We start from the raw sequence: 23,404 nt of genomic DNA, 5'->3' as shown, positions 1-23,404 counted from the left end.
TTCCCTTCCATGGACATCAACAACCGAACGCTGAAGGAGGAACGCACAGATCTCAGGTAGAGAGGTCAACAGATCCTCAGGGACACACACCATCAGAGCTTTGTTTTGTTCAAGTGGGTGTACACAGGCTACAACCTAACACCATAGGCCCGTGAGCTTCAGCTCACATAAGATCTGTCTGGACAGCAGAATCTTTTCTGCCACTGTGAGGTTTGTGGCAGTGTTTAAATGAATACTGTACTTTACATTTACATTTAGTAATTTAGCAGATGCTTTTATCCAAAGCGACATACCGGGAGAATAACATTCAGACTACAGACTGTAATCTAGCTGTGCAAATGGCAACAAAATAAATACTTTTATGGCCTTTGTGGTTATGGTTCATGTTGTTCATAATGTAGACATGTTTGCATAACTCAAGTTCTGCAGATATGTCAGCAGAGAATTAATGTGATTATGACTAATTGCTATCGGTAAAAGCCATCACACAAACTCATATTCATATAACATATTTATAAAGTGGTCTGTGAGTGTGTATTATTATGTACTTAATTTAATTTATACATGATGAAGTTGTCCTTTGTTCTCTTAGCACAATACTGTAGTTGGTCAAGCCTCAGCCATAGACAACTTAGACAGAATGCTAAGAAAAAGTAATGTGGTGCAACCTCAAGACAGTAGTAAATACAAATACGTGTGTGTGGGGGGGGGATCGAGTCCCTGATTTCTATGATTTAGGGAATATAGTCATGTGAGCAATCTGATGGTTGATGTGGGTGGGGGGATCATAGCTGCTGGGTATCATAGCTGGGTATTTCTTAGATTAAGGACCAAATTGGGTTGCTGAAATTTAGAAAATTTTAATTCCAAATTTGACTAATTGGTATACATTAAACTATCAGTCCTTTAGTCAGAAGCAACGTTATGAGCAGGGTTGAGACCAAAAGATAAGAGAATTTCAGATTTTTTTGCCATTTTCTTAACTAAATGTCAAGTAAATGTGTCATTACCATCATATCATTGAATATAGTCAAGTAGTCAAGTAAATGCCATATGTCTCAACTTTTTTTTATACAGTGATCATTTAGATTGTCCAACATTGTCCAAAATATATAATTGTTGGATGTTTTGTAATTTATACATCATTTATTGGCAAAAATATGTATGTGATGGTGATGACATTACAGTTCTGGTAATGACAGTTTGTGTTGCGGTGATGACAAATCACTTCGTAACCTATAGCAACAAGCTGTAATGTGCTGGTAATGACTGTGCTGGTAATGACATTTTTGCCAAAAAACTAGCCTTACTAGCAAAGAGGATGGCTAAGCAAGTGTGGCTAACTTTCTACATGTAATGTACACCATTTTAACTATTAAAATCATAAAAATAATTTTAAAAAAATCAAAAATACAGAAATACAACACATGTGGTAATGATGCATAATAAGTGCGCATGCCCCACACAAAGAATAAAGAGTAGATTTACTTAATTTTCTGGACATCAAGGCATCAGTCTTGTAGCTTGAAATACATGTGCTCCACTATGATATTAAGTTACCATGGCCATCAAATAAACATTTGATGAAAAAACTGTAGGAAAGTGCCTTTATGCAGAGTGTGATGGTAATGACGGCTAAACCATGGGACAGGTAGAAATGAACCAAAATAAAGTACAAAATGCATATACAGCCGCGGAAAAAATTAAGAGACCACTTCAAAATTATCAGTTTCTCTGGTTTTACCATTTATTGGTATGTGTTAAAGTAAAATGTACATTTTAGTTTTATTATATAACCTACTGGCAACATTCCTACCAAATTTCAAATAAAAATATTGTCATTTAGATCATTTATTTGCAGAAAAATGACAATTGGTCAAAATAGCAAAAAAGATGCAGTGTCTTCAGATCTCGAATAATGCAAAGAAAACAAGCTCATATTCATTTTTAAACTACACAATACTAATGCTCTAACTTAGGAAGAGTTCAGAAATCAATATTTGGTGGAATAACCTTGATTTAAAATCACAACTTTCATGTGTCTTGGCATGCTCTCCACCAGTCTTTCACATTGCCGTTGGGTGACTTTATGCTACTCCTGGCGCAAGAATTCAAGCAGCTCGGCTTCTTTTCATGGCTTGTGACCATCCATCTTCCTCTTGATCACATTTCAGAGTTTTTTTTTTGGGATTCAGGTCTCGAAATTGGGCTGGCCATGACAGGGTCCTGATCTGGTGATACTCCATCCACACCTTTACTTGCCTGGCTGTGTGGCATGGAGCATTGCCCTGCTGGAAAAAACACTTCTCAGAGTTGGGGAACATTGTCAGAGCAAAAGGAAGCAAGTTTTTCTTCCGGGACAACGTTGTACTTTGCCTGGCTGAGGTTTGTAAAAGACCATAAGGATTTAACCAAAGCCGACTGGAGGGTCTCCTAGTTCGTCTTCTCTGATGAGTCCAATTTTCAGCTTTGCCCAACACATGGTCGCCTGATGGTTAGACGGAGACCTGGAGAGGCCTACAAGCCACAGAGTCTTGCACCTACTGTGAAATTGGACTCATCAGAGAAGACGAACTAGGAGACCCTCCAGTCGGCTTTGGTTCAATCCTTATGGTCTTTTACAAACCTCAGCCAGGCAAAGTACAACGTTGTCCCGGAAGAAAAACTTGCTTCCTTTTGCTCTGACAATGTTCCCCAACTCTGAGAAGTGTTTTTTCCAGCAGGGCAATGCTCCATGCCACACAGCCAGGCAAGTAAAGGTGTGGATGGAGTATCACCAGATCAGGACCCTGTCATGGCCAGCCCAATTTCGAGACCTGAATCCCATAAAAAAAACTCTGAAATGTGATCAAGAGGAAGATGGATGGTCACAAGCCATGAAAAGAAGCCGAGCTGCTTGAATTCTTGCGCCAGGAGTAGCATAAAGTCACCCAAGGGCAATGTGAAAGACTGGTGGAGAGCATGCCAAGACACATGAAAGTTGTGATTTTAAATCAAGGTTATTCCACCAAATATTGATTTCTGAACTCTTCCTAAGTTAAAGCATTAGTATTGTGTAGTTTAAAAATGAATATGAGCTTGTTTTCTTTGCATTATTCGAGATCTGAAGACACTGCATATTTTTTGCTATTTTGACCAATTGTCATTTTTCTGCAAATAAATGATCTAAATGACAATATTTTTATTTGAAATTTGGTAGGAATGTTGCCAGTAGGTTATATAATAAAACTAAAATGTACATTTTACTTTAACACATACCAATAAATAGTAAAACCAGAGAAACTGATAATTTTGAAGTGGTCTCTTAATTTTTTCCGCGGCTGTATATGCTTAATCTGTGCATGTAGTTTATTAGTTCAAGTAACATTAAATTCATTATGCATATTTTTATTATTAATTTGTGATAAATAATGCTTGAGATATGGCACGACATGTGAAAACTATGGTGGCGGACAACACCAAAACACAGATTGTACCACTAAATACCAATAAAATGTGTGAAAATCATTAGTAAGAGCAACCATAAAAAAAAGTCTAGGCTTGTTTTTGTCTATACTAATTAATGGATCTAAAATGTATTAGATTTAATTCATTTTTAATATAATTACACCTTGTGGACTGAAATAGGCCCCAATTCTAAGAAATACCCACCTACTGAGGATAACAGTCCTTGTGACGGAGTACCGTCACTACAGTTGAGTATGCGCTATGACTGCCATACCAACGGGTGGTGTCACAAAGGGTGGTGTCACTGCTCTGTCCCTTCGCTACAAATGGTGTCAGATGTGAGATGGCTTGCTGTGAGGTCATCGGAAGCCCACCTCATTTGCATACCGAGACAAGAATGAATACAGAAATAAATGCAGCCAAAAATGTAAATGTAGGAGAAAGAAATGCAAAAAGGCGCGAGAAGAAATAAATACGGTACGGGAAATAGTACGGTAAAAAATGTGTAAATGAGGAAGGAATTAATTTGGGAATTAATGTAAGCGTAAATAAATGTAACAGTAAATAAAAAGGACTCATTTTCCATTTCCATTCACATAACTGCATGATATATTTTTTCTAATGCTTTTCTTTGGTGCATTTTTAGTCATTTTATTACAGTGCTTTTTTATTCCTAGGCTTCTTCTTCTTCTTCTTCTTCTTCTTCTTCTTCTTATTCTTGTTACCTTTTTCTGCGATTAATTCAGCCCGAACCGCTTAACGTAGAAACTTCATTCAAACTTTGTCGCGTAGGTCTTGTAAACGACACTTATGCTATGTATTTTTCACTTTTCTAAACTTTATACTTTTTAAGATATTAAAGAAAAACGAATATACATTTCTCCCATTGACTTATATTGGGCCATTATGACATCATAATAGGGTCTTTAAACTGGCTTGCACCTGTGCTTCACTGACAGCTGCACCAAATCAAAGGAACCTCTTCTCTCTCTGTCCCTCTCAATTTAACTGTAACTAGGAACATTAAGACACCTTCCATTCTCTACTTTTTTTTCTCTCCATCTCTCCATCTTTCTCTCTATCCCTCTCAGTCTACTTTCTCTCACACTCAATCTCTCTTCTTCACTCCATTTTTATCTCCTTTTTTCAATATTTTCACTCTCTTTTTCTCTTTATCCAGAGCCACTCTTGTTCACTCTTCTTTCCTTCTTCCACTCTTCTTTCCTTTCTTGTTCAACTCTTCTTTCCTTCTTTCACTTTTCTTTCCTTTCTTCACTCTCCTTTCTTCTTTCCTTCTTTCACTCTTCTTTCCTTTCTTCTTTCCTTCTTTCACGCTTCTTTCTTTTCTTCTTTCCTTCTTCAACTATTCTTTCCTTCTTTCACTCTTCTTTCCTTTCTTCACTCTTCTTCCCTTTCTTCTTTCCTTCTTTCACTCTTCTTTCCTTCTTTCACTCTTCTTTCCTTTCTTCTTTCCTTCTTTCACTCTTCTTTCTTTTCTTCTTCCTTTCTTAACTTTTGCATTTCATGCACTGGTATTTCCTTCAGGAAATGAATTTTCTAGTTTATTTATGACTCACATTTTTACATTATTTATTTTTTAATTATGTCATTTTTGGCTTTCCATAGACTTGTGTGAATCGTGCAGATCCGAAGAGTTATTTTTTGGGGGGGGGTTGATTATAATTTCATCAGTAATTCTAGATTGCCTCCACCAAACAAGTAAATAAGAAAGCAGCGACTATCTCCCAAACCCTCGAAAGCTGTTGCAATGGAGATTTAACGTTACTTTCTGTTTGAAGATAAAGTAGCAGATAGTGTTGAAGAAAGGGTTAATTGTAATTGGACGACTTTACATGTATATAAGTCTTTGAACAACATTAACACCTACACATACAAAATAAATCAAGAAGGATAGCCAAACCGATTGATAAGCAGCATAGAATGAGAACGGCAGAAAGTAATTCTAGGGACGTCAGATCACACATTGACACTGGCTGTTTTTTTCCTCTCTTCCTTCCTTTTTTTTATATGTGAAGGCTGAGATATTCCTAATGTTTTATTCAGTCTTACTGGTGGTCCTTTTGGAATACCAACAGGTGCACTTCGTTGTTGGATAGGTGAAGCCTATGTACTGTTCTCACTACGTATTAAGCATGACATAGCATAACTATGTTTCTAGATAACAGCTGTTGCCATTTCCAAGAGACGAACATTTTAATGATGTCAAACTAAAAGTCCAATACTAAACTGTGTTCGTTTCCATTACAACAATACAAGCATTATACATATGCTGACCTGAATAAGCAGAGGGCAGAACAGCCTATTTTGCTACATGTTTGTGTCCCAGTAATCTTTTTTTTGGCATGTTGGTGAAGTTATTTAGAGGACCATTTCTCAATTGTATTATCAAGAATAACTCAAGAGGGAAATTCTCAACTCTATCACAACTTCCACTTGCTCCCGCAATTTCATTGCAACAAACTCTTAAAAAACACAGCAACTTTTTGGAAAAGCTCCCACGAAATCAGGAATTTTTGGCTACAATGTTAACCTACTCACTTGAGCTGCAAATCCCTACCATGCTACAGTATAATTAGCACCTATATCAGCAGATGTCTTCAATATGTGTATTGTTGTGCCATATTTTATATCTAAATGTGTTAATTTATCTTCCTAAAACCCACAAGAGGACACTATTTCAAAAGGATATTTTCAAAAATGTCTCATGGGGAGTATGCCCCCAGACCCCCCTAGTTTTGCTGGGTAACAGGAAAGATAATAGGTTTTATCTAGGAGCTTAGCCCCCCCAAAAGTGTGAACCTAGATTTGCCCCTGGGGGACTGCGTTGTGAAGTGGTGGGACCATGTCATGAGTTTGGGGAAATATCCAGCTCTCCATCTTTCATGGGCCACTGGTAGAGTCCTCCTTTAGTCTCATGGGAGATGTGATTGACACTAAAAGATCTAACATGAAGATCTCCACCTTCAATGCAGTGCAGACTGTGAAATATGTGCTGAGGTCTAGGGGCAAGACTGGCATTGGCATGTTAAAAAGAGATGACATCAACATGGGGCCAGTTGATAAAACGTTCTGCCCGAGCATTAGGGCTGCAGGGAGAAGGGACAAGACTGACAGAAAGAAGAGGACAAAGGCAAAGCAGAAGAGGCAGGCGGAGTATGGCTGCTGTGCTACATGTGAAAGTGTCGAGAAGGCCAAGACTACTGGCCAAAGAGAGGCAGACATGTCTCAAACATGTTAAGAAAATAAATGCAGCCAGACGGAAGGCCCTGGATACATTGCAGGAGATGGCCAGGAAGAAGAGGAAGAAGGAGTAAAGCAAGAAGAAGTGCCAGATATTTCAATAAGAGTTCATGTTTCGGAATAAAAAATGAAATTGAGTATTCCAAATTAGTGTTGGTGTATGTTGATATTTCAGAATTTCATTTTACTCTATGTGCCTATAGGGGTGGGAGTAAAATGAAATTCTGAAATATCAACATACATGACATGCATTGAAGCTCAGGCCCTAATAATAATGACAAGAAACCATACAATTACAATAGGGTTTCGCTGCATCGCAGCTCGGGCCCTAATAATAAGAACCATACAATTATAATAGGGCTTCGCTGCATTGCAGCTCGGGCCCTAATAATAAGAAAGCATACAGATACAATACAGCTTCACTGCATCGCAGTTCGGGCCCTCATAATAAGAAACCATACAGATACAATTAGGCTTTGCTGCATTGCAGCTCGGGCCCTAATAATAAGAAACCATACAAATACAATAGAGCTTCACTGCATCGCAGCTCGGGCCCTCAAAATAAGAAACCATACAGATACAATTAGGCTTTGCTGCATTGCAGCTCGGGCCCTAATAATAAGAAACCATACCGATACAATAGAGCTTCACTGCATTGCAGCTCGGGCCTTCATAATAAGAAACCATACAGATACAATAGAGCTTCACTGCATCGCAGCTCGGGCCCTAATAATAAGAAACCATACAGATACAATAGGGCTTCGCTGCATTGCAGCTCGGGCCCTAATAATAAGAAACCATACAGATACAATAGAGCGTCACTGCATCGCAGCTCGGGCCTTCATAATAAGAAACCATACAGATACAATAGAGTTTCACTGCATCGCAGCTCGGGCCCTAATAATAAGAGACCATACAGATACAATAGGGCTTCGCTGCATCGCAGCTCGGGCCCTAATAAAGGCTTTTCTATTCTATTCTATTCTATTATGCCATAATACATTTTAATGGTACATGGAAATTAGCATGGAAAAGCGCACTCTTGTCTCCTCTGATCCGCTGAGGTCTTTTGTGTTATCTGAGGTGAACTGAATTCCTGAAAAAGAAAAAGAATACAAACTACTGTTCTGGCCTTCAGTGAGGAGAACTGACAGAGGTGGAAGAAAATCCAGAAATGCAAAGGATGATCCTTAAAGTCAATCTTTAATTGGAAAACGTAGTGTAAAAAGTTTTAAAAAGGAAACATTCTATAAAGTAAAGATCCTTTTCTTGTCATCTTCACCGATTCACCCTTTCTTCACAGGGGGTAGTCTCGCCATAAGCTGGGGAAAAAAATATTCAAACGTCTTAACATTTTGTTAAATTCTTTTGATGTGTTTACTAGGAATAATGAGTGTATCGGATAGATTACCAGTGTGAGTAGTCTGGGTCGTTCTCTCTGTTCAGCAGCAGGTCTCTGATCTCCTGAGGGGGGTCTAACCCATGAAATGCTGCTCGGTCCCAGCGCTGCAGTCGGCTAATGCCTAATAAACATAAAACACACACACACACACACACACACACACACACACCCACACACACAGAAACCTCCCAAACACACACACACACACACACACACACACACACACACATCCACACACACAGTGCACAGTTACACACCACTGTGCTGCCTCACAGGAACTGTATCATAATTTAAAATGGTTTCACTGCTCATTTTGAGCAATATACATGATCATACCAGTGCATGGTCCAAAGTGCCAGTCCAAGTCAAACTTCTTCAGTTCCAGCAGTTCTCCTTCTCTTTCTGATAATTGTGGACTATCAGACACTGTGGCATCAAGAAAAAATCTACATGAAAGTCCATGGACTAAAAATGAAAACAAATCTCTGTCTCTCTCACACACCCACCCACCCTCTCTCACACACAGACACACAACCTCTCTCACACAGAGACACGTAATATCTCTCTGACCTGGCTCTGGTGGTGGTGGTGGTGGAGACTTCTTCCCCTGTATGTCCTCTTTTCCTTCTTTCTTCACCACTTTATAGATGTCTTTGATCAATGGCTGTTTGACTGTCATGGCTGATAGACGAAATTTGAAACACATTGTAAATAAATTGTTAACCCCTAGTATCGGTAATAACAGTGCCAATGACACACTCACACAGTGTGCAGATGTGTGTTTATTGATGATAAAATGGGAAATAGATGTTGTAGCGTTTCGTTTTTTATTTCCCAACTGAGTAGCCCCTTATATGCGTCAATAGCCCCTTATACATGCGTCAATAGAGGGGTATCCGTAAAGAACAATAAGCTGTTGGCTATCCGGTGTGCGTTTGTGATTTTACATATCTTTCGACTACGACTGGCCTGTAACATTCAAGGTTTCCATGATGCAACGTGAACTGAAGCATTCAAAATGAGAAATGTAACGTTTCGTTACCCCTGCAGTAGCTTTCCCGTATGGCTAATACATGAATGCTGCTCTTTGCCCTCAACATCTGATTAAGACGGAAAAGTACCCTGGATATTCTCTGTTTGTCAGTTTATACACTTTACATAATGCAATAAATACATTTAGAAAAATGACGGTGCAAAACTCATTCACGGATGTAGCCTACAATGTGCAGAACACTCTGTTTAGAAGCGAGTATTCGATATTCAGAATGTCCCGATCCAGTATAAGCATACAACCAAACTATTTCATACACGAGTATAAACAGCTTACAAATGCTTACCTGGAACTGACTCAAGCTTTTGGGCTAAAATCACACACAACACCGATTTTTCGCTTCGCGATCAGACGAGGCAGAAGCAAAACACTTACAAAGGAGGGGTTAACGCGTGCATTGCGTGTTTGCGTCATGCTCTACGCACGACACAGCATATTTCCTATCAGGCATACGGGAGTCGGCCTGGCAGCCTGACCAACCAGACAACATTTACAGTAATGTTGATCAATATCTTCGGTGCACAAAAACAGTATATAAATGCTATTCAGTTCTGATTATGGTTGCGTTATCTATTGGTAATGCATAGTATGTTGAGCATATTTGGCTTTGCAGTGAAATTGGGTTATGCTATGCTATGGCTACTACTGTAACGTCAATAATGCTTCAGTGATATGCCCACGATGTTCTCAGCAAGACTTCACGTTTGTGACGTTCCCATTGCTCCACGGATTTGACTTGACGTTTGACTTGCTCCATAAGAATAATAACTTTTGTTAATTTGGTTGAATTTTTTAGGATTTAAGTTGAAAGCCCTATACAGTATCTCATGTGTATGAATATCTGAATATGAATACTATAAACGTGAAGCAAAGTAAATCCTGTCTCATGCCCATCTGTAAATGTCGCTGTAGGTCAGTGTCACCCGGCCAGTAAATGTCAACCATGGCCGACACTCTGGAATTTAACGATATTTACCAGGAGGTCAAGGGGTCGTGGGTAAGTGGAACCACCGAGTTGGACCATGACATACAAGGGGTGCAATATTATTCAATTTTTGAAGGCATAACACATGCTGTTAACTTGTATTTACATTGCAGGCCTTGCAGAGCAGGAATACACTGAATTCATAAAACATATTTGGAAAAAAGTTACACGAAATGAAAAACAGCATTGGGAATGACTCTCTTTTCATTGTTCCTTCTGAAACACATTGTTTTGTTAGTTAGGTATACAAATATCATTACTGCCTACAATAATAACATTGAAATACTCACATCACTGCTATTTCAGTTTACTGTTAAATGCCCACACTGTTCTAAGCTGAAACACAGTGCACTAATAATGTTCATATTTCACAGTTGTTTAGGTAGCTGTGTCAATGTTGTACGTTCTGTACCTGTCTCAGAATGATGGACGCCTGCGCTTCGGTAAGCAGACGGTTGTTTACAAGAACAGTAAGACAGGGAAGGTGGATAGCATCCATGTGCCAGAGCTGACACAGGCCCAGTGGAGACAAGTGTGTCTCGGCCACGGCATCAAACTGGTCACCAGCACTGGCCACATTTATAAGTATGATGGCTTCAGAGACTCGGTGAGTGATGGACACGGGTCGGTGCCATGTACAGATCTGTTCTAGAAACCAGAAATTCTCTTAAAATTAAAAAAATTTTCACTCTCTTTCACTGACTCTCATTGTTTGACCAGGATTTTGAGAAGGTACAAGAGTACTTCAAGTCCAACTACAAAGTTGAACTGACAGAGAAAGACATGTGTGTGAAAGGCTGGAACTGGGGAACAGCCAAATTTGGTGGTAAGGTATTAGAAAGTAGCTATTTTTTGTGATTTTCAAATTACCATTGAAGCTTACACTCTACTTTGCTCTCTGTCGTATCATTTAAATACTCTACAACTGTTTCTACACCGTCACTGAGGGTTTATTATACATTTATAGAGACCAGTGGTTGTACTTCACCCATTTCCATGTAACATCACATATTTCAGTGGTGTATATTCACAGTGTGCGTTTGGACAAATTCTCAAGGAGAGAGGGTAGCCTCCGCCATCACTTGGTTTTTGATCTGTGGATGTTTATTAAACTATGAGTTAAGTTGGTACCTTTGAACTACCGATCAAAGCCATAGTATTAAAGTAACCTATTTGTAATCTGTAAAATATAAATTTCTGCCGTGGGTTCACAGACACACTTTTCATGCCTGATGTTAGTATCCTTGCTGTGCATATGTTCAACCTAGTCTTCCCATACACATTTGATCTACAAAGTAAAAAAATATATTAAGTTCATTCAAAAGTTCAAATTTGAAAAATCTTTTCCCATCAGAAATGTCTCTTATAATCCCCTATTAAAGTTGTGCCATTTTCTTCATCTAACCATATAGACACATCTTTTTTTGGATCAATAGGCCCTCTTTTGTCATTCGAGGTAAGTGACAGTCCAGCGTTTGAGGTCCCTCTCAACAGCGTGTCCCAATGCACTACGGGTAAGAATGAGGTCACGCTGGAGTTCCACCAGAACGACGACGCTGAGGTCTCTCTTATGGAGGTCCGCTTCTATGTCCCACCCAGCACAGGCGACGATGGCATGGAACCTGTAGAGGTGTGTGTGTCTGCTGAGCATTGGCCTTTATTATCCAGCAGATGGCACCATTTAACAAGAGTTTTTTATTTTATTTATGCGCTCAGCGCTGAAGTATGTTACCATACATTGTTTAGGCAAATATGTAAAGGATATTGATGTTATTCATATGTCTATGTAATGCCTACATCACTTGTAAAATAACATGACAATTGAGCTGCAAAATGTTCTAATCTGTGAATTTATAACTGTACTGGGTCTGACACCAGTGTGTTTAATTGCACTACATGGCATATTATATCAGCTTATATTTCTTGCAGGCGTTCGCTCAGAATGTTCTGTCGAAGGCCGATGTGATCCAGGCAACTGGAGATGCTGTGTGCGTTTTTAAGGAACTGCAGTGTCTAACGCCCAGAGGAAGGTAAAAATGCTAAACATGCTAAATGCCAAACAACATCTCTAATTTTTCCCCATTGTATGTTATCACTAAAGTGAAGTGCTCACTGCATGATGCTCTAATATCTGGGTTATTTCCACTGACACCGCCTGGTGACCTACTGGGCCCTCTCCCCACAGGTATGACATCCGGATCTACGCCACCTTCCTACACTTGCATGGCAAGACATTTGATTACAAGATCCCCTACACCACTGTGCTGCGCCTCTTCCTACTCCCACACAAGGACCAGAGGCAGATGTTCTTCGTGGTGAGTGTCAGTAGCTCGGATGCTGATCTGTAAGTCCCTTAAGAGCAGTAAGGTGATACACTTTATTGGAAAACTCTGTTTAAAAGAGCAGAGGTTAATTGGTCAACTTCACTGCTAGGAAAAATGCTTGGAATAATAATAAGGCAACTCAATGTCAAGGAACAGGCACTTTTATTCACAGCACCGGGGAAAGGTCCAGAGCAACTTCACAAGTTTTCAGATCACAGTCCCAAGGATCAGAAGGTTGAGCCCCCTGTTCAATTAAGTTTACTACACATTATGTGCATAGTCTTGTCAAAGCGACAAACTGGTCTGATCTGGTTTACTAACATCAACCCACACCTGCACACGCTTTGTCTGTTTCTCTTCTCACACTGTGTACCCTTTGTGGCTAAAAGATGTTAGCCTCAGTCCCATCCACTCTTCAATGCGTGGAGGTAAGCTCCACACATTCTTCTAGTTTCTGTAAAGTAAATTCAAAGTATTGCACCCATTATATTGTTGGGCATGTTTGATATTTGAAGAATGTATGCCGGTATGTAGTGTGTAGTTACTTGCAAGTCAATCGCACCTAACATTTGAAGTGTTTTTTTTTGGTTCTGTAACATAAAGTGGGTCTTGCCAAATGCAAAACCGCCCATCACTATCACTATATGAAAAGTGTTTGTCATCTTGTTAGTTTGAGATCAGTGTGAATAAATGTATGCATTGTGTACCAGAATGTATATGGTGGATTGTCTCTCTTGTTTCTCTAAATCACTCTTCTACAGATCAGCCTGGACCCTCCTATTAAGCAAGGTCAGACCCGCTACCACTTTCTCATCCTCCTTTTCTCCAAGGAGGAAGACATCCATCTCACTCTCAATATGAGCGAGTGAGTAGGGCCCTGTCAGCGGGGTTTGTGTGTGGGGTGGGGGGGGGGGGCAGGGTGGTATTGGTATTTATGACATTAGCGAAATGGGCGGTTGTTAGATAAGGATGGAATATGAGAGAAAAGTGACCCAGTAGGAGAGAGTGTCTGAGAGCAGTGCAAATGGAGCGATGACAGATGATGATGAAATTTTGCTTTGGTTTATCACTCTCTCTCTCTCTCTCGCTCTCTTATGGTTTAGCTCTCTCTCTCTCTGTCTCTGTCTCTCTCTCTCTCTCTCTTTCTCTTTCTCTCTCTCTATCTCTCTCTCTTATGGTTGAGCTCTTTCTCTCAATTCAATTCAAAAGAAGCTTTATTGGCATGACCATAACGTTGTAAAGTATTGGCAAAGCATTTGGTTTGCTTTGGATATATAAAAGTGATAACATAAACAATACATATATATAAGTGATTATTACATAAACAATACAAGACATATATACACAGGGTACATCAGAAGGGGAAAGGGAGAAGTGGGAACAATAATACATATTAATTATCATCAGGGGATTAACACAACAACAGATATGAACATACATGAATTTAATTAATTCATGGGCTGTCCCTCAGTTTATGACAGTAAGTTACATATTGTGCAGTGAGGACAAGGCATTCCTTATTTTCTCCGGTGAGGTATGTCTTCACTGCTCGCCAGCAGGAACTCAGGGAGGACCTCACCAATCTTTTAAAAATACTTTTGTCTTATGTCCTTTGCCTGTGCCTACCCACCTCTATGGCCAGGCTGTGTTCACTGAGTCTGTACTTTGTCAACGTGGTTCTCAGATTTTTGTCTGTGATCAGGGTCAAATAGGTGGCTAAAGAATAATTTCTGTTTAGGGCCAAAAATAATTGCATTTTACTTTGTGTCTTTGTTTGTGTTTCCCAATGGGTTATGTCATTTTGCTTAATTGTTTTTCCAATTTGGTTTATCCTGATTTTCTCTCCCTCTCTTATGGTTTAGATCTCTTTCTCTCTCTCTTCTGGTTAAGCTCTCAGTCTCTCTCTCTCTCTCTCTCTCTCTCTTATGGTTTAGCTCTCCGTCTCTCTCTCTCTCTCCCTCTCTCTCTTATGGTTTAGCGCTCTCTCTCTCTCTCTCTCTTATGGTTTAGCTCTCTCTCTTATGGTTTAGCCCTCTGTCTCTCTCTCTCTCTCTCTCTCTCTCTCTCTCTTATGACACTCTGTGGCCATGTGTCATTAGCCCTGCTCTGCCTGCCTATTGATCTCAGCTCAGTTTAGGCTTGGGTCTAGTTATACCAGGCTAACACATGGCCTCCTCTACTTATCAATCCTTCATCTCCTCCTTCTTTTTATGGTTTTACTTAATGCAACCCACAACACAACACAATTTCTGCATCAGTTTCAAATGATATTCTCTCTCTCTCTCTCTATCTCTCTCTCTCTCTGTGCGTGTCTCTCTCTCTCTGTCTTTCTCTCTCTGTCTTTCTCTCTCTCTCTCTCTCTCTCTGCTGCAGGGATGAGGTGGAGAAGCGCTTTGAGGGGAAGCTCAGTAAGAACATGTCAGGCTCTTTGTATGAGATGGTGAGCAGAGTTATGAAAGCTCTGGTCAACAGGAAAATCACAGTGCCAGGAAACTTTAAGGGGTAAACCACAGACATGCATAATACACATACAGAGTGAGAGTGTGATAGTTAGAGAAGACATGCTAAATGTATCTTTGTTTTTCTAGCACACAGTTCCCCAAGGGAAAACTATGCAAAGGCACTTATCCTTTGCTCTAAAATATTATTGGTTGAAATATTAAAAAGATGTATTTTGTGGTTTATGGGGGAATTTCCATAAAGCAAGAGAAAGCTCACTTAGCATCCTTCCTAGGTTTCCCCTGATAGCATGTTGTCAGACTTCATCAGCCTTAATGTTTGGATAGTGTTGGGTTTTAGATGCATCCTGTTGGGGTTGGCCACCATAGTTAGGTTCAGTTCACTGTTAGTACATGCTGTGTGTTAACATATGACTGTAATACAGCACTTTAAAATATCAGTTTAAGAGAAGCTGTTATTTCTGTTAAACTGTGAGATTTCAAAAGCCATCTTTCTTGCCTATTTTGGTGATCTGAGGATAATGTTTATATGGTTATACAGTATTTTATATACAAATGTACAATGTAGTGTAAATGTAATTTGTGTATGTGGCGTTGTTATAAGTACTTTAAATATTAAAAAAATATATTGAAATAAAATTTCTCACGTACACCATTTAATCACTCTCATTGTCTCTCTGATACACTTTCTCTAACTGCCAATCTTTGGCCTGTATCTCTCCTGTCTTACTGCCTATCTCTGGCCTGTATCTCTCCTGTCTGACTGCCTATCTCTGCCCTGTATCTCTCCTGTCTAACTGCCTATCTCTGCCCTGTATCTCTCCTGTCTAACTACCTATCTTTGGCCTGTATCTCTCCTGTCTGACTGCCTATCTCTGGCCTGTATATCTCCTGTCTTACTGCCTATCTCTGGCCTGTATATCTCCTGTCTTACTGCCTATCTCTGGCCTGTATCTCTCTTGTCTTACTGCCTATCTCTGCCCTGTATCTCTCCTGTCTAACTGCCTATCTCTGCCCTGTATCTCTCCTGTCTTACTGCCTATCTCTGGCCTGTATCTCTCCTGTCTGTCTGCCTATCTCTGCCCTGTATCTCTATTGTCTAACTACCTATATCTGCCCTATATATCTCCTGTCTAACTGCCTATCTTTGGCCTGTATCTCTCCTGTCTGACTGCCTATCTCTGCCCTGTATCTCTCCTGTCTTACTGCCTATCTCTGCCCTGTATATCTCCTGTCTTTCTGCCTATCTCTGGCCTGTATCTCTCCTGTCTAACTGCCTATCTCTGCCCTGTAACTCTCCTGTCTTACTGCCTATCTTTGGCCTGTATCTCTCCTGTCTGACTGCCTATCTCTGGCCTGTATCTCTCCTGTCTGACTGCCTATCTCTGGCCTGTATCTCTCCTGTCTTACTGCCTATCTCTGCCCTGTATCTCTCCTGTCTAACTGCCTATCTTTGGCCTGTATCTCTCCTGTCTGACTGCCTATCTCTGGCCTGTATCTCTCCTGTCTGACTGCCTATCTCTGGCCTGTATCTCTCCTGTCTTACTGCCTATCTCTGCCCTGTATCTCTCCTGTCTTACTGCCTATCTCTGGCCTGTATCTCTCCTGTCTTACTGCCTATCTCTGCCCTGTATCTCTCCTGTCTAACTGCCTATCTCTGCCCTGTATATCTCCTGTCTTACTGCCTATCTCTGGCCTGTATCTCTCCTGTCTTACTGCCTATCTCTGGCCTGTATCTCTCCTGTCTAACTTCCTATCTTTGGCCTGTATCTCTCCTGTCTGACTGCCTATCTCTGGCCTGTATCTCTCCTGTCTGACTGCCTATCTCTGCCCTGTATCTCTCCTGTCTAACTACCTATCTCTGCCCTGTTTATCGCCTGTCTAACTGCCTATCTTTGGCCTGTATCTCTCCTGTCTGACTGCCTATCTCTGGCCTGTATCTCTCATGTCTTACTGCCCATCTCTGGCCTGTATCTCTCCTGTCTAACTGCCTATCTCTGCCCTGTATATCTCCTGTCTAACTGCCTATCTTTGGCCTGTATCTCTCCTGTCTTACTCCCTATCTCTGGCCTGTATCTCTCCTGTCTTACTGCCTATCTCTACCCTGTATCTCTCCTGTATTACTGCCTATCTCTGGCCTGTATCTCTCCTGTCTTACTGCCTATCTCTGGCCTGTATCTCTCCTGTCTTACTGCCTATCTCTGGCCTGCATCTCTCCTGTCTTACTGCCTATCTCTGGCCTGTATCTCTCCTGTCTTACTGTTTGTTCAGTCATTCTGGGGCTCAGAGCATCACCTGCTCCTATAAGGCCAGCTCTGGCCTGCTCTACCCTCTGGAGCGTGGCTTCATCTATGTGCACAAGCCTCCCGTGCACCTGCGCTTCGAGGAGATGTCCAGCGTCAATTTCGCCCGAGGGACCACCACCACACGCTCCTTTGACTTTGAGATCGAGACTAGGCAGGGCTCCCAGTACACGTTCAGCAGTATTGAAAGGTGCAAACAACTACACTCTTCACGCAGCAAGTCTCATTGACCGATGCCCATACAGAGGGCTAACAACAGTACACAGGAGCCTTGGCAGTTGTCAGTTCAGTGATGCATGATGTATTTTTATCGCCTTAGCAACTACAGGGTAACACCCTGCTTTCTCACAGTTTAAAGACCAATTTCTGATGGAGGTGGATATCAATTAGCAATCCGAAAGATAGTAGTTTCTTCATTGTACATACTGTATGCTCTAAACATTGGATAACATTATTGCATTGTTTGTGAACTCTAAGCACTATAGACTGTGAATAGCAGAAATTAACCTTTCAATGTTTCCCCAATTGTTTCCATCTCTTTTAGAGAGGAGTATGGCAAATTGTTTGACTTTGTCACTGCAAAGAAGTTAAGCATCAAGAACCGTGGCTTCAAAGAGGTAAGTCCTTCACAAAACTATGTTGGGTCGTTCCACCCAAAATGACACAATCCTTGTCTTGTAGAGGTATTATAAAAGAGATGAAAGTGTACATGATAATCATTCTCGTGGTTTTTTGTTTCTCCGTGTTGTGGTCCTGAAGAAAAAGGTCGGTATAGAGATTTGTGGGTTGAAGTGGTGTCTACGGGACTGCATGGGGTGTGAAGAGTGTGTGTGTGGGACAGGCTCTGTGTGTTTGTTTCAGTGTGGGTGTGTACAGTCATCATCACTGCTCATATTCAGTCTCTTTGAATATATACAATATCGAGTGCTGTGGAGGTGACTGATGAATTCCTAGTCTGTCAATCTCCTGCTAGGTGTGATTTTTCTTTTTCAATTAATAACAAACAGGTCATGATTCTGAATAAAAGCTGAGAACTGTTTTTATAATCACTGTTTATAATCATTTACAGTAACTGCTTAAGGGAATGTCTGCCCATGTGTGTATGTCTAATACTAATGCTGATAATGAGTGATTTCAGTGTGTGTGTGTGTGTGTGTGTGTGTGTGTGTGTGTGTGTGTGTGTGTGTGTGTGTGTGTGTGTGTGTGTGTGTGTGTGTGTGTGTGTGTGCGCATCTGTTCATGTCTGTGCATGTCTGTGTGTGCATCTCTGTGTGTGTTTGTGTGTATGTGTGTGTGTGTGTGTGTGTGTGTGCGTGTCTGTGCATGTGTGTGTGTGCATTCTACTTATGTTTTGCTACCTCTAACTGCACAACATAAACAATTATTTACAGATTTTAAGCCTTTTTTTAAACATCTATAAACTCATGGTATAATACGTTAAATGTAGCAATGAGAGTTCCTAGTAATATTTCCAATGATGTGTTCTCTGTATACTTCAGAGTGGGACCACTCTCAGGTTAGCCCATCCGAAACCAGGCACACAGGAAACTGGATATTGTTTCTATGAAATAACAGCAGCCTGTTTGTGGCTTTTCACCATTTTACAGTGTGGTCAGCTTTGATCATTTCGAGCAGTGATTCACTAGCCTTGTACAGTGTGTGGTTGAAATAGGATTATTCATTGAAAGCCAACAGGGTTTGATCTTTGTATGTGAAATGAATTATATACATTATGTCTCTCCCTGACTGAGGTTTGTCTGTATTGTAATGCAGCACTCAGATGTGGTTGTGTCGACCTGACTTGTCTCGTGTGGTCATTTACTGGGATGTTTCTTTCCTGTGCTTTTGTGCTCACCGCTCTCCTGGTGATACCAGGGCATGAAGAGTAAAGATGACATGTACAGTGATTCAGATGAAGATCAACACGATGCATACCTTGAGCGCATGAAAGAGGAGGGCAAGATTCGAGAGGAGGAGGCAAATGACAGCGACAACTACGAGGGCGATAGTGGTGAGTTCCCGTCTTAGAGGCAGGATGGGGGAAAAAAGCAGCTGCTCCTGTTGGATGAGAATTGCAACCCAAAGTTCTTTGTCTCGCCTCCTCCCCAGATGAGTCTTTTAACCCAGGAGAGGAGGATGATGACATTGCAGAAGAGTGAGTGACTGCCTTGATCTCAGTATTTCTCCACCACTTTACCATCACATTCCCATATGTCACCTAGGACATACACTATATAGAAAGGGATTTTGTTTTCTGTCATCAACCAGTCATTACTTTGTTTCCATATAACAAAATCCATGTCATGATGGGATGCAGCAAATTACGCCCACATCAATTTGTTACCCTTTTTCCATTTCACCATCTCAATTCCAATATGTCACAATATGAACAGAGGATAGCAGTGTAAGCAATGGAGGAGGCACTGTGTCACACCAGTTCAGTCTTGGACTGTGGGAGGGGGACAGTTGAACTATCCTTCTCTAATCTCTCTGTCAACCCATCAACCTGCACTGAATACTCTTTGTTGTCTGTTACACGTGTTATTGTGTCGTATTCCAGGTATGACAGTAAGGCATCTGTCAGCGACAGTGCGTCAGAGGATGGGGACAGCGAGGAGGAGGAGGAGCGCAAGAAAAGGCCTGCCAAGATAGCCAAAGTGGTGAGGGAGAGGAAGCCACGTAAGAAAGCGGTGAGAGACAGAGAGAGAGAACATAGAAGAGAGAACAAGGGTTAGGGTCACCCAACAGTATTAATAACCCATCCAATTTTGAATTGAGTTATGTCAGTTGAAAAGCCATTAGGCTCCATTTTGGATATGTGTGTCTTTGTGTATGTGGCTCTGTGTCTTTATATGTGTGTGTGTGTGTGTGTGTGTGTGTGTGTGTGTGTGTGTGTGTGTGTGTGTGTGTGTGTGTGTGTGTGTGTGTGTGTGTGTGTGTGTGTGTGTGTGTGTGTGTGTGAGTGTGTGTGTGTCTGTGTGTGTCTGTGTCTGTCCGTGTCTGTGTGTGTGGTTGTCTTTGTATTCACCCTCTTAGAAAAGGTCAAAAGACACGGGTGCCCCAAAGAGGCCCATGAGTGGCTACATGCTGTGGCTGAATGCCAGCCGAGAGAGCATCAAGGCAGAGAACCCTGGCATCTCCATCACAGAGATCTCCAAAAAGGCTGGGGAGATGTGGAAGCAGATTGCCCATGATGATAAAGAGGTAACATGGCTGTCTCTTTTGCTATTCTACTCTCTAATGCTCTTGTCTAGGAATCTACTACTCTGCCATGTTTGTCTGTATCGATCATGAAAATGTTCATTCTCACACAGAGCATGTGAGCTTCTGTGATTTTATATCATTTTTAATGTAATTAATGTTTGTTTGCCTCCTTTTCCCATCCTTCCTCCAATTCAATCTCCCTCTTCCTCTCTCTCCCATTTCCCTGCTACAGGAGTGGGCGGGCAAAGCAGAGGAAGCGAAGAGGGACTATGAGATAGCCATGAGGGAGTACAGAGAGGGTGGTGGTGGGTCCCCTGGCACTTCCAAAAGGTAGAGAGCCTCCTGTGCCCTGGCTCTGACTGGATGTGTTGGAGTATCAAAGGGTCACAAGCCAGATGTTTGACTGTAGGCATAACATTCTGTCCACAAGGCACCCTAAAAGTTGCGTTTTGTAGATTTAATTGCAAAAACATGCTTCAATACAACAATAACATGACTAGAGATTTGTGTATACATTTTGTGTACACACTCCTCTGATTGACATTATATATAGCCAATGAGAGAGCATTTTGTAATACGCTGAAATGACATTGCATGCTGTATGTGTCCACCCAGACTACCACACTGTGGGCTGGCCATCTGAGAGTAAAACTGAAATTAACCCCAAATTGAACTTCAGCTTCAACAATAGCCCAGAGACTCTCCTATCGTTTGAAGGGTGTGTATAATGAAATCTGTGCATCAACAGATCTGTGAGGAATTATTATTATTTTTTCTTTATTTTTTTCCCTCAAACAGAGAGAGGAAGAGGAAGGGAGGAAAGAGTGATGACAAGAAGAAGAGGAAGTCGGCGGGTCAGGAGAAAGAGAGAGAGCGTGCAACAGGCAATGACAGCTTCAAAAGCCGTGAGTTCATCTCCAGCGAGGACAGCTCATCAGAATCTGACCGTGGCAAGAAGGGCCGCAAGCGCAAGGTAGCACAGATCTATACTGTCATGCTTATTTCTAGTACACCCAGCTGTGTTAAAATACACAATACCATAATATCCATCGTTGAACACAATATATGCTTTAATGGGCACGGTCCACAGTATAGCACTGTGCAATATGCTATGCTACATTGATAGCATAGTCTTTCATGGAGAAGGGGTTGTCACATTTCTCAAAAAGAAAATACCACAGAATAAGTGAGATTTATGCAACTCATTGTATATGTGGATTAGAAAAGAAACAGTCCTGTATATGTGGATTAAAAAAGATACAGTCATGTATAGGTGGATTATAGAAGATACAGTCATGTATATGTGGATTATAAAAGAAAATAAGCTATTTCTTATGCTGTATGCATGCCCCCATGGCTGTTGGAATGATGAACAACAGGAAGTCTTTCCTGAAAAGAAAGTGGGCTAACAGACTCATGTCACCAGACAGCTGTCTGCACTTAAACCCTGACCATCATATAAATGTCTCCAAGCCACTCTCCAGGCCGGTCCTACGTCATAACGTCAATCGCATCATAGCAGTCAAGGGCATGTTGTTCTCGAAATCCCTCTGCACTTTCCTCATAGTTCTACTCTATTATGTGATCAATATTGTTAATGTGGCCTTTCCCTCTCTCCCTCTCCATCTTTATCTGTCTTTGTCCTCCTCTGTCTCTTTAACTCTTTTCTTCCCCCCTCCTGCTCTGTTCCGTTCTGTCCCTCCCCCAACAGGGAGCAGCAGTGGCCACCACCCCCCCCAGCTCAGAAGAGCCCAGCTCCGACTGAGAGAACCTGCTAATACACACTGACAGCCACAGAGTGGGCGAGGAAACAGAGAGGGACAGTGTGTGCGTGTGTGTGTGTGTGTGTGTGTGTGTGTGTGTGTGTGTGTGTGTGTGTGTGTGTGTGTGTGTGTGTGTGTGTGTGTGTGTGTGTGTGTGTGTGTGTGTAATGTTTATTAGGCATTAGCCGACTGCAGACTGAATTTCACATGGCATCACTGTCTTGGTCCTGTCACTAGAGGAAAAGTTGGGTTGTGAGTGTGCCCTTACGCTACAGCAAAAGCCCTTCAAACATTTTTCCACCATCTCAGATTGAATTAGCCATTTACTATATATCAATCTTTCTTTCTTTCTTTGTTTTCTTTCTTTCTATTTTTCCTCTCTTTCTGATTGAAAGAGCTATTTAATGGACATGTTGAGAGACTCACAAAATATTTGCATGTACAAGCAAGGTTCTGATGGAAGGAATTGATACAGCATTTTAGTTTAGATGGTCTTTGTTATTTCCCAATCATACTCTGTTAGCATGTCTGGTTTCCTCAGTGAGTGATGTCACGGTGCCAAAGCACTGTGGAATTTGGAGTTTTATACAATATTCCTTAAGCAGTCAGGATTCAGTCCTAATTAATCTGTGAGAGAAATCTACTTTTCTTAAAGCCTGTTACCACACATTGTGTACATTCATGTCTGTTCAACAAACAAACAGCTGATGTTTATTACTTGTCATAAATGAGGCCTTGATATGTCTCTATCAGAAAATATAGTATTAAGCAAAACATAGAAAACATGCTCACGCACAAATGTCAATTGGTTCTTATGTAAGCATCTGACACACACACCTACTTGTATATCTGCGTGGTTTCTAAGCGGATGTGCACAAGGAAGTGTGTGGCTTTTGACAATGTGGTAAGACAGATGGAAGGGGTTCTCCTCGACTTTATACTGGTAATTCTACACCCACTACTTCGCACAACCACACACACACACACACACATGCACATTTAAGGTGCATTAACCTTTTTGAACGCCCATACACTTCTCAAAGACAATCAATTATGTCCTATCCTCCCCCTAGTCCTCCTACTTCACATCTGCCCCTCACTCACACACATATGCACGCAACTCTTCCTCTGTCATTAAACAACAATCATTTACTATTTTTGCACTGGATTCATGGTGAAGCCTAAAGTAAATGCTATACCTTTCA

The 23,404-nt window shown here is 41.1% G+C and overlaps 2 protein-coding genes across 3 annotated transcripts; one reads left to right on the top strand and one right to left on the bottom strand.

The window, feature by feature from the left end:
* Nucleotides 1-7,892: 7,892 nt before the first annotated feature.
* Nucleotides 7,893-9,588, bottom strand: pold4 (DNA polymerase delta 4, accessory subunit). Of its 2 annotated transcripts, none has more exons than XM_080838108.1 (5): nt 9,448-9,588; nt 8,681-8,791; nt 8,447-8,512; nt 8,120-8,231; nt 7,893-8,030 (listed from the first exon to the last, which is right to left on the bottom strand). In XM_080838108.1, exons 2-5 carry the CDS (start codon nt 8,787-8,789, stop codon nt 8,006-8,008), a joined length of 312 nt encoding a protein of 103 aa, XP_080694234.1. In that variant the 5' UTR covers nt 8,790-8,791; nt 9,448-9,588; the 3' UTR covers nt 7,893-8,005. The 2 variants fall into 2 exon arrangements, with proteins under 2 accessions (XP_080694234.1, XP_080694233.1); XM_080838107.1 differs by having other exon boundaries at nt 8,447-8,536; nt 9,448-9,583.
* A 13-nt stretch (nt 9,589-9,601) lies between these two features.
* On the top strand, nt 9,602-23,404 carry ssrp1b (structure specific recognition protein 1b). The gene is made up of 18 exons (XM_080838109.1): nt 9,602-9,656; nt 10,074-10,158; nt 10,568-10,753; nt 10,867-10,972; nt 11,583-11,776; nt 12,076-12,176; nt 12,332-12,461; nt 13,232-13,335; nt 14,844-14,972; nt 17,201-17,422; nt 17,777-17,849; nt 19,108-19,243; nt 19,342-19,387; nt 19,793-19,922; nt 20,269-20,436; nt 20,669-20,766; nt 21,235-21,409; nt 22,148-23,404. The coding sequence occupies exons 2-18, from the start codon at nt 10,096-10,098 to the stop codon at nt 22,199-22,201; spliced, it is 2,115 nt and encodes a 704-aa protein (XP_080694235.1). The 5' UTR covers nt 9,602-9,656; nt 10,074-10,095; the 3' UTR covers nt 22,202-23,404.

Source organism: Sprattus sprattus (assembly GCF_963457725.1).
Source record: "Sprattus sprattus genome assembly, chromosome: 4".
NCBI classification, from domain to species: domain Eukaryota; kingdom Metazoa; phylum Chordata; class Actinopteri; order Clupeiformes; family Clupeidae; genus Sprattus; species Sprattus sprattus.
This window is presented reverse-complemented; position numbering and strand designations above follow the sequence as displayed.

What these genes read in the sequence shown, in the direction of transcription:
- ssrp1b (XM_080838109.1), top strand. Translation starts at nt 10,096, where the DNA reads ATGTCAACCATGGCCGACACTCTGGAATTTAACGATATTTACCAGGAG. An exon ending in ATGGCATGGAACCTGTAGAG is followed by an intron (nt 11,777 to 12,075) that starts GTGTGTGTGTCT and finishes TATTTCTTGCAG; the next exon opens with GCGTTCGCTCAGAATGTTCT. An exon ending in AGAACCGTGGCTTCAAAGAG is followed by an intron (nt 17,850 to 19,107) that starts GTAAGTCCTTCA and finishes TGGTGATACCAG; the next exon opens with GGCATGAAGAGTAAAGATGA.
- pold4 (XM_080838107.1), bottom strand. Translation starts at nt 8,789, where the DNA reads ATGACAGTCAAACAGCCATTGATCAAAGACATCTATAAAGTGGTGAAG. An exon ending in GCACTTTGGACCATGCACTG is followed by an intron (nt 8,232 to 8,446) that starts GTATGATCATGT and finishes TATGTTTATTAG; the next exon opens with GCATTAGCCGACTGCAGCGC. An exon ending in GACCCAGACTACTCACACTG is followed by an intron (nt 8,031 to 8,119) that starts GTAATCTATCCG and finishes TTTTTTCCCCAG; the next exon opens with CTTATGGCGAGACTACCCCC.